The 11,634-nt window shown below is 45.7% G+C and overlaps 1 protein-coding gene across 1 annotated transcript; it reads right to left on the bottom strand.

The window, feature by feature from the left end:
* Positions 1-6,153: 6,153 nt before the first annotated feature.
* On the bottom strand, positions 6,154-7,065 carry LOC148525259 (uncharacterized). The gene has a single exon (XM_088471040.1). The coding sequence runs from the start codon at positions 7,063-7,065 to the stop codon at positions 6,154-6,156; it is 912 nt and encodes a 303-aa protein (XP_088327166.1).
* Positions 7,066-11,634: the final 4,569 nt, after the last annotated feature.

Here is an 11,634-nt window from a genome sequence, read left to right as displayed (position 1 = left end):
CTTTAAGGCCTGTCTTTCTCCCTTTGATAGGTTATCTCTTTTTCTACCACCTCTCTATCTTTGTTGTAGCTCTAATTTTTGCACAACTTGCGGAAATCTTCCATTGTGTTAGAATAGAAGCTTTCCACAAAGGGTCCCTGGTATTGGAGAGGGTAAAAATCAGAAGGATTCTTACAGATTTTACCTCTCTTTTGGGTGTCAAAGATCTTAGTTTCAAGATCCTCTGATCTTCCATTACTCTCCAATAATAGGGATTCTAATATCTCCAGTGGTATTTGGTCATTGGAGTCTAATACTATAGGGGACCCACAGTTTCCATTTTTACGCATATTTTTAAGGGCAAAAAAACTTTTTCTACTTAACGTTCTTACATATTTGTTTAAGTCAACAAAAAGTTTGCATACATTTGGTTGTGTAGTTGGTGCAAATTTCAGACCTTTATTTAGAAGGGAAAATTCATCCCTAAAGAGGACTTTATCTGATAAATTAAAGATCTCTTTTGTTTCTACCTCCATCTTTTGTTGGGATTTTTTAATAAGTTTTCATCCTTGTACTGTTCTCTTTCTTCTTATTTCTCTTTTTCCTTTTAGTTTTTGGTCTGTCCCTGCTCTACTCAACAGTGAGGGAGATCTGGGATGGTTTGTATGTCTCTCTCTCCCTTAAAAACTCTGTTATGTGGCTGCTAAATGTCTCTTTTTGTCTGGGGAAAATGTTTTACCACCTGTGTCTTTATTGGCCCTATCAAAAAGGTGGGTGTCATGGGATCATTCTGTCTCTTAACCTCCCTTCCCTATAGTTCTTATTTGTTCTCTCTGAATGTTTATAATTATAATTTCTGTAAGGACTAGATTTAAAACTATACTTTAAGTATGGTCTACGATTATGCGTATACCTTATAGACTAGGGATTCTAGGTCTTCTATTTGCAGACGACATTCTGAATTTTTGGTTGTAAGAATGGACCTGATCATTAGCATAATCATCTCTATCCCTAGATATCTTATAATCTTAATCCTAGATAGCAAAATCCTTCATTCTATTGTTTCTAAGGTCTCTATCTTTGAAACCTTGGTGTTTTTTGCATTTTTTATGTTCTCCTTGTATCATTTTGATTTCTCCCTGTAATTCTGTTACTTTCTCCATTCTATAGTTAATCAAAAGTTCCATAAGATTTTTAGAACAATCATCTAACGTGTTATTCCACAAATCCAAACATTTTAGATCATCTCTAAAGGAGGATGCTTTAAAAATTCTAAAATTCTGCATATATACAGTACTCCCCATTTACACTGCTTTTTATTAAACCTATAAAAAGCATATAGGTTTACTCAGTGGCCCACTTTTGCTATTATAACTTCTCCATGCCATATCTCTTTTTTCCTTCTCTCTCAATTTATTGTCCTCCATCTTATGTCTCTTTCTTCATATACTATTAAGGAGAATGTTAGCAAATTAAGATAACTATAGGTATAGGATTAAATAATTGTCAAATAAGAAACAAGAAATACAATTATTAAAAAAACAATAAACAAAATAATAATAAAAATATACAGAAATAATACAGATAATATAAAACAAAAAATGAAGTAATGAATTTTCAATACTAAGAAATACCATATTGTTTATATAAGTTTATTTCTACATGTATTTTGTCTTTTATCCTCAAATCTGATATATCCTTTTCCATTTGTTTTTATATATATTTCTTCATATCTTCTAGTTTGTGAATGCATAAATTAAGTTACAGGAATTTCTGCATATCAAACTTACTGATTGGGTCTAGTCTTAATTATATGTTTAATTGATTATCTATATCCAAGAAAAGTTTTTTATTGAAAGGCATATGATGTGACCTTAAAAGGTTGTTCTCTTTGTATTTCTTTCTGTGTAAATTTATTTTCCTTTAGTTTTATTTAACAGTCTAACGAAATATGGATTATCAAATCCAAATATAGTGATGCAGCCCACATAATGATCTATATTGTTATTTCCAGTTTAGAATTCTAGGCTTTAAACCTGATACTTTTATGTTGTTACATTTTAGCCGCAAATCTGCAATGACATGAATATTTACTCCAAGCTTACATTCATATTCTGATATTATAAGGCAAATGTTAAAAAAGTTAGTAACTATATCAAATAATGACAAACCAGTCTGAATGAGTTAATTGAACAGCAGGATATAATTATCTCCTTGATTGACACAAGGATCAAATAAAATTACAAGAGTTTCTGAGGGGAAGCACTTCTGAGGAAACAACCCCTTGTTCGTGATAAACGTGTCAAGCTCCACCCCTAATTCCTTTGTCAAGGACGTTACCTGAACAAGAGGTTCTCTCACAGATCGGGCAGCAGCCGCCGGGACCTTACAAGTGCGCCAACTAAAATGGTGTACACCGCAATACCGCAGCTTTAAGTCCGGACTAAGTATCCGATGGAGGAGAAAAAAACTAACCACCTGAGGTCCCGTACGAGGTAGCGGTAAGCAACACCTGTATACTCGGTCCTAACTGTGTCTGACGGACTCTCCCACATACAGTACATTGTGAGATTGAGCCGTACATGGAGGGCAGAGATAATTACTGTCAGTGAAAACTATCCTGTGAACTACATTCTGACAGTTATGCCTGACTGCTTGGAATGACCTATGAGGTGATTAAACCTGTTCAAAATATATTTACTTACAGATGGCTATTTGTTAAATCAGCCTCAGGACTGACTAATTGAAGTTCTTCTGTTGCCATTGAATTGAGACATTTCAGATGATTTGTTACCATTCACCTTAAGATTTTTTTCTTGCTACTCACATACTTCCGCAAGGTAGAGAAAAAACTGCAGGAATCCATACACGTGCTTGACGCTGTGCATATCTAATGAGGATTACTAAGATACGACAGAGTCCAGATATGTTTTGTTTTTAATCACTTTCCATATGGATGGGAGAACCAGCGGATTATTAATACATGTGTAGTTACTGCACACATAATTAGGATGTTTTGATTGTTTTTTTTACTGTGTTTACTTGATTGTGCCTATCATTTTATACCTATATTGGATATTGTGATCTATTGAATATCTATTAATGTTTATCATTTTATTTTATGCCCATTATTAAGATTATTAAACTGTGACTATATATGGTTAGCGATCTTTCTATTGGGTCCTGTACATGCTGGAATTATGACAGACAACACAATTTGTATGATGCATATTAAAGCTGGTTAAGTGCTAATTATGCCCTCTTCATTGTTTGGTCACACTCACTCTAAAATCAAGCATAAGGAAACCTTTTCTAGAAATTCTGCTTTTTCCACTGCCGGTCAGCTGAGCATTGGGCTCCTGCTCTGTGACCCTGGTCAGCTGCTCTGTGCTGTAAACCGAGATGCTGGTATCTCAGTTTACAGCACAAAGCAGGTGACCGGGGTCACAGAGCATGAGTTCTGGGATCAGCTGACCAGATCAAGAAGGAGCTCACTGGATCACCAATTGTTTTGTTTTCTTTAATTTTTTTTTTTACAGTGATCAGCCAGTGACCCCCCTCCTGGATCCACCCCTGGTGTCTATTAACTAGTTTCTCTGTCTATACATCTAATGTCCCCCTTTCTGATATCTTTTTAATGTCCATTAACCAGCCTTTATTTATTTGTCTATCTTTATAATATCTTGGGGTAACTGGTCATCAGAAATTGTAGAAGAGTTGCAGAATGTTATACCTGGGAAAGCCTAATACATTAAAGGGCAAAGTATATGACTTCTACAGGCCACTGCATGCGCACAAAGAATTGTATTTGGGCAGCACAGTGGCAAGGGAATTAGCATTGCTGGCTCACAACAGAAGACACTGTGTCCCCTATGTTCTCTCATGGAAGCCTGTCCTTTACAAACCACCCCCCTCTCAGAGTAGCCTGTCTGACCCCCTCATTTATTAAAAGCCGGAAAATAAAAATTGAAAAGTGCTTTGTATTATTGTTTTATTATGTTGCCGGAACCACAGCAGAAAACATGTGATAACTTTGTCACACGAGATTGGGCGTGCTACTCAGATAACAATTACTATGCACCCCTATACTGGCAGCATCAGGACGTCATTAGTTGACTTCCACAACACTTTAAACTACCTATCGGCAGATAATGTGTGCAACCATAAACATATTATAACAACTTAACTACAAATAAAGAGACAGACAAAGTATATGCGATAAAAACATATGGCCAGCTTTATTTATTTTTACAACATAGTATGGTGGAATAAGAAAGAACGGCAAGTCATCTGACGCCCCACTTGACTTAAGCAAGGATGTGATGCACTCACTGAAAAGGGCCACTATCCCAATTCAAGTGTCAGAGTGATATAACAACTTGCAAAGGCCGATATCCCTCTCTGGCAAGTTGGACGGTATCCAGCCCCCATCCCAATGCACTATTATTAGCCCACTCCGACGAGAGGTGCCGCTGACCCCAGTAGGGTAAAATCAGCCTAACCAGTGCATTGAAGGGGGGCGCACCGCCAATTACTGCAGCAAGGTGGACGCTTTATATAGACTGCCGTTCTTTCCCACCATTGCAAATAAAGCCGACACAAGACACAAAAGGAAAAATCGGGGAGGGAGGGTGGGAGATCAAGTTCAAAAGAGGCAGATTAACTCTACAGACCTACCCACACTCCTACTAACCACACCCCTAAATCAGCACACACCAATCCGTACACAGCGACAACCTGTCAATCATTAAGCTAACCTTCCTACCTAATTTATTAACTACACGTATCCCTGCCTAGGTGTTTATATGCCCTCAGATCTATCCAAACTTCGGTTATTTTAAACTACCTATCGGCAGATAATGTGTGCAACCATAAACATGTTATAACAACTTAACTATAAATAAAGAGACAAAGTATGTGCGATAAAAACATATGGTCAGCTTTATTTATTTTTACAACATAGTATGGTGGAATAAGAAAGAACGGCAAGTCATCTGACGCCCCACTTGACTTAAGCAAGGATGTGATGCACTCACTGAAAAGGGCCACTATCCCAATTCAAGTGTCAGAGTGATATAACAACTTTCAAGGGCCGATATCCCTCTCTGGCAAGTTGGACGGTATCCAGCCCCCATCCCAATGCACTATTATTAGCCCACTCCGACGAGAGTTGCCACTGACCCCAGTAGGGTAAAATCAGCCTAACTAGTGCATTGAAGGGGGGCGCACCACCAATTACTGCAGCAAGGTGGACGCTTTATATAGACTGCCGTTCTTTCCCGCCACACATGTTCCAATGAAACATGTACGCCACCATACCACCTAACAAACTGAACCTCCTAACACTAAATCTATACCTTCAAGAAATAAAAATAGCCCCTCCTCCGTGAGGTGAACCCCATCCCTACGAGAAAGATGGGCATCTCGTACCCTAATTAGAGGGTGACGCACCACCAAACCTCCCATTTGCAAAACTCTCTCGGACACCCATCTATTCACTCTCTTTATGGCTTTTTCCAGTCCCACCATACTGTACATACACCTCCAGGAAAGCCTGGCAATAATGTCGGACCACACAATCACACAATCAGGCCACAGACTGAGCAACACACCCAAATCTCGGATAATAGCGTGCCGCAACTCGAGAGACATCTGCAGGCACAAATCATTCCCGCCCAGGTGAATCACCAAGACTAAAGGAGAACCGAAATTCTCCGCTGCCATCTGCAGACAGGGCAATAACGATCCCCAACGCATACCTCTGCGGCCTAACCACCTCACTCTATCCCAAAGAGGGAAAACAGAAGCATCTGTTGCAAAGCGGGACTGCTCCGCCCAAAACATATAGGAATGACCGACAAACCAAATGGGCTTACAATCCTGGATGCCACCTGCAATACACAGAAAAATACATGAGATACTGTGACTAACAATATTGCAGAGGGAGATGGTGGGTGGGGTGGGAAGAGGGGGAAGGAAGGCTTGACCCGAGGTAAAAACCTACAAAAAACCTGCTGGATCTTTTTATTTTTTGACTATCATTTCTTCATCATTTTATTATGTAGATAACCAATCATTGTCCAATGCAGGGCAAAAAACAGGGCAAAATCCCCCGAGACCCCCACCTAAAAGGTGACGAGTTGGCCGAAGCACTCAAGCCTGAAACAAAGTACATCAAGACTCCAAAGGGACATATCTTCTGAATGCGTCGGACTTCCACCGTCCGAGGGCCTGGATCTCCTGTGGAGAAGAACCTGAAGAAGCTGCAAAAGTCGCTGCGCCAATCCGAAAGGAATGAGTACCGAACTCCGATGTGGAAAGCCCGATGTGCCGTATGCAACGATAAAAAACCGACCGAAACTGAAATTTAGTTAGAGGGGAACCATCTAAATGCATGAGCCAAGCCCCTTCAAGCGCGGGGCGGTGAATGATATATTGGGACACCAGGTGTATCGGACAAATACCCTCCATCGGAGAGGATTGCAGGGACACCCATCGACCCCTGCCCAGCTGATCAGTCTTAGACCGTTGAATACGGCAAAGCATGGAGCCACGAAGGACAACGTGAGATCGCAGCAGCGGGGGAGGGGCGGAACGAGACTGTGCAACCAACTCGCTGATGCGAAAAGCCCCATGAAAGGCCATCGCAAAAGCGAGCTGGAAAAGCGACGCTTCAAAAGGGGATGAACATATAACTGGCAAACACTCAATTAATCGTAATAATAGGTCCGGACCAATGGGGCGCCGACGATCATCCGACGCCGGGCGTGCGCGAGACCAGCCTCTAAGAGCCTTTTGTATCAAAAAACCCTTAGTGGCATCCCTCCTTCCTGCTAGTTGCAAGAAGAAGGAAATGCTGGCCAGCCTCTTGGCTACATAAGCCCGCGACCTGCCTTCACCAAACAGACTCCACACAAATTCTATCATGAGTGCACGCTTGGAAATACCTGCTGATCTCCGACTCTGCAAGAAGCATTCCCATTGGTGCCACGAGGCCTGATACGCAGTCAAGGTCCGAGGGGCCACGGACCGACGTGCGAGATCCTCCATGCCGGCTTGATAATCTGCCAACAATGAGATGGACATGATTCACCTCTTAAAGCTGCTGTGGGAGCCAAAGCCCTGAACCTCACCCAATCTTGCCTAGGCAGCGCTTCAGCAATAGCATTGTCAACCCCAGGGACGTGCCTAGCGGTAAAGCTAATATTCATTTGCAACGCGCGCAGCACCATGTAAGCTAGAAGTCACAGCACCGGGAGGCACGAGGATCTTTGGTTGTTGATGGCCTGTACAACCCCCAAATTATCGCACCAGAACACCACTGACTGGTCGCGCAAGCGCCAACCCCAGAGTTCAAGTGATACAGTGATGGGAAAGAGTTCCAGGAGCAGTAGGTTTGAGGTCAGACCCAACCTTACCCACTCCTCTGGCCATGTGGCGAAGCACCAAGATCCATCCAAGAAGGCCCCAAAACCCGAGGAACCCGCAGCGTCTGTGAAGAGCTGCAGGCTACAGTTCGTTTGCAGAACCGACAGCCAAATAGGCACCCCATTGAACCCTGACAGAAAAACGTCCCAAACTGCGAGATCAAGTTTGTGCTCTGCGGACAAATGCAGGAAATGATGAGGTAAACGCAAAGTTCCTAAAGCACGCTGTAGCTTGCGACAGAAGACCCTCCCCATAGGGATAACCTTGCAAGCAAAGTTCAGCAAACCAAGCAAAGATTGACCCTGCCTGAGGGTGACCTTCCCTGATGCTAGCGCAAGAAGTATGGCGTCCTGCAAACGACAAATTTTGTCCTGAGGCAGGCGACAACACCCAGCAATAGTATCGATCTCAATACCTAAGAAGATTAAACAAGTGGAAGGACCTTCCGTCTTCTCATGTGCGATTGGGACTCCAAATTCCATGAAGAGAGCTTGCAGCGAAAAAAGGAGGCGATCGCAATGATCAGAATTGGAAGGCCCCACACATAAAAAATCATCTAAGTTGTGAGCCAGACCCACCTCACCAGAGCCCATGGTTACGCACCAATGGAGGAAGGAACTAAACCACTCAAAGAAAGCACATGACACTGAGCAACCCATCAGGAGACATTTGTCCAAATAATACCCATCCGCCAACCTAAAACCCATGAAACGGAAAGAATCCGGATGCAAGGGTAACAGCCTGAATGCGGATTCAATATCCACTTTGGCTAAAAGCGAGCCCGTGCCTGAGGCGCAAACCAGCCCGAGAGCCGCGTCAAACGATTGATAATGCACGGAACATTCGACCTTGGCAATGGCATCATTGACCGACGTACCTGGGGGGTGGGACAGGTGTTGTATAAGCCGGTAACTACCTGGGGCTTTCTTGGGAACCATTCCCACAGGGGAAAGAATCAGGCCCATGACCAGAGGTAAATCAAAGGGCCCAATCATGCGGCCTAGACTGACCTCCTTCATCACCTTGGCTCTGACTATTTGTGGCAAATCGTAGGCAGAACGGAGATTCCTGGGACATCTTGAACTTACTGCTCCCGAAACTGGAAGGCGGAACCCCTCTGTAAACCCTGAACGTAAAAAATCTGCATCATCACGTAATGGATACCAATTAAGCCACCTGGTCATGTCATCCAACCGAATCGGGGACATAGCTTTACTTAGAGGATCCCGAGGTAACCCGCTTAGGTGCAGGCCCAGAGCCAGCTGCTGAGGGACCCCGCCATTTCTGGGGCAATCTTTGCTGGGGTGGCCTGCGTTGCAACGGATGCAGAGGTGTCGAAAACGACACCGACCCCCCATCGTGCAGTTGCCGTGGTTAAAGGCGAAACACTTTCCTTTCGCCTGATTATTACCAGTGGTCCTAGCGGGCAACGTGGTTGCGGATTGCACCTGACGACCTTGGGACGGTTCAGGCGCACTCCCCGCAGACTGAGAAATCTCCATCCAGACTTCTACATCTTTACAACCCATTTCGAGATTAACTGCCCTATCCTGTTTTCTGCAAAATTCCTCGTCATAGTGACGCCAGGCCGCACCCCGAGACGACTGGAACAGACCGTGAATCAAGTGAAGGTAAGGAATAACATTAAGGTATTCTGACGGTCTAGTTTTTAAATAGCAGGCAGAAAAGACACAAAAGCCCGACAACCAGTTAGTATAGGACTTATAAGCCTCCACCCCTATGCCTCCTTTCTTTTTTGCTGCGGCGGACTCTTTTTTAGCTTTAGCCGTGAGGGTGAACATGTCCACATAGCGTCCCAGACGAATGCACTTCCTAACACGCGTCCGTAAACCCCTTGTGACTTCTGTATTTGCGCAGTGTACTACGTCGGCTGGACCGGCCCCACCCTCTACGCTAGTGCTACTACCTGATGATCTGTCACTGGAATGACAACGTCTCCGTGAACGATGGCGTCGTGATCGCTTGGATCGCCTGCGCCTAGCCCTGCGGGAACTATCGTCTGAAGAAGATGTAGAACTGGAAGAGGAGATAATATTGGATGAACTATCGCACTCACCAGCATGTACATTGACCACATTCCGGGAACCAGGATCCGCGATGACACCAACCCCGGGGGAACCCGATGTGGCTGGGTTGACTGTGCGCACCGTAGGTGCAGCCAAGGGAGCGTCCGCCCCGCTGTCAGCTGTAACAGAAGATACAGATGCGGAATCATGTGAAACATCACCCGCATCGGCTACTGGGGCAAAGGAAACCGCGGAAACAGGTGATGCAGCGAGGGGGAGGCCGCACAAATTACCTAACTGCTGTATGATTGGACCTAGCTGCGCCCGCACATTGTCCGACGCAGACCCTGAAGGGGCCGCAGATGTTCCTGCAGCCCCATGCTGCTGAGACAGCAGGGGCGTGAGAGCGCCCACCACTGCCACCAGCAGCCCAGCACTGGCAGTGTTATCCATTGCTGCGCCTGCCTGACCAGCCTAGCTGGCTGGTCTTATGTCATCAGTGACCAACGGGGGTACAGGGGCTGCCATGGGGGATCCCATGGCAGCAAGCAGACCATGCTGCCCCTGATGCACACCCCACTATAAGATGGCTGCTGACCCCGGCCCTGATGAGATGGCCGCTGGCTCCGCCCCCCCGCCATTATGGAGTGAGCCGGAGCCCAGGCAGGCTCCCGACTCACCCCCTTATGTCTGCGTTTGGTCCCCCGGCTGGCCGGCGTCCCGGAGTGGGACGCCGCCGGGGTGACCATCACTTTGTGTGCTAAGTACGCGGGTCGCACGCACCCGCGCGAGCGAGGCCCGGCGTTCTCCGTCCCCCGGCTGATTAAATCCCCAGAGCGGGACTCAGCCGAGGTGGCCGGAGGTATTGTGGAGCGGACGCCGCGCGCGCCCGTGAGAGCGGCGCGCGCGGGTCTGAGCGGCGCCACCCGCACCTTCCCCGTCGGCACCTCCAGATCTGCGGGAGGACCGGCGGGGGTAACTAATGACTGGGGCAGGAGAATGGATGAGCGGCATGAGCCCCAGCCCGGCAGCATCAGCCAGCCGGGCGGGGACAGATCGGGCACGCTGGGGGCGAGACATATTAGATTAGTTAGGAAAAGAAAAGGAATAGGAGGTTAGATAGGAAGAAGAAGGGAGAAGTTAAGATGTGAGAATAGAGAGGGAAAGAATTAGAAGAATCAGTAACACAAAAAGTTCTCCAACACAGAACCATACGACCTGCGACCGAACAGCACGCAGATCAAGTTCAAAAGAGGCAGATTAACTCTACAGACCTACCCACACTCCTACTAACCACACCCCTAAATCAGCACACACCAATCCGTACACAGCGACAACCTGTCAATCATTAAGCTAACCTTCCTACCTAATTTATTAACTACACGTATCCCTGAGTAGGTGTTTATATGCCCTCAGATCTATCCGAACTTCGGTTATTTAAAGGAACAGAGAGCAGGACTGGGCTAAATTCCCTGGACAGGAATAGGATTGCAGTGTGGGGCTTGGGGTCCCTTTAGGCTGCAGCCTGATCAGCTTATTGATTGATCTGGCCTTGCTGTTCTGTCAAAGTTGCATGTTTTATTTTCTTTTGTTTTATAGCAATTTAAGGGCCTGATTCAAATATGTGTGCAATGCCTATATTTACGCAGTTGAGCAATTATCGTTTGACTGTGCATGCGTCACTGTCGCCCTGTGCATGTGCCAGGGAACCAAAGCAATGCTGCTCAAAGTGATTGACATTCAGGAACCGTTTTGGGGGCAGTTACAGGGAGTGTAGGCAAACGACCGTTTTTGAGGCATATTTATGCCTACAACTGCAATCCTGCATGCAGATAAAGTGGTTCCAACATCTCGCTACAGACGACCATTCTGTGTGACCAGTGGCATATCTATAATGGGTGCAGTGTGTGCGGGGCACACGGCCCCCGAGTCCAGGGGGGCCCCGCACTGCACACACTGCACCCATATTATTTTTGAACTTACCTGTGTCACTGCTGCTCAAAAAGTGGAAAAATGGCCGTGGGGGCCATTTTCCGGTGTTCTGCGCATGCGCAGTAGACTCCGGGCACACTCTAGTGCCCGGAGTCTACTAATGCTCCGGTGGCTGGCCAGCCAGGTCAGTCGACTGCCAGCCACCAGGGAGAGAGGAGGGGGCCCCGCACGAGGAGTGCACATGGTCACATCCTCTCTTAAAATGCCC

This window comes from Taudactylus pleione, unplaced genomic scaffold, assembly GCF_031769625.1.
Source record: "Taudactylus pleione unplaced genomic scaffold, aTauple2 ptg000109l, whole genome shotgun sequence".
NCBI lineage: Eukaryota > Metazoa > Chordata > Amphibia > Anura > Myobatrachidae > Taudactylus > Taudactylus pleione.
The sequence above is the reverse complement of the archived record's forward strand: the minus strand, read 5'-3'. Positions and strand labels throughout refer to the sequence as shown.

Excerpts from the sequence above, each read along its gene's own strand:
- LOC148525259 (XM_088471040.1), bottom strand. The coding sequence starts at position 7,065 with ATGTCCATCTCATTGTTGGCAGATTATCAAGCCGGCATGGAGGATCTC.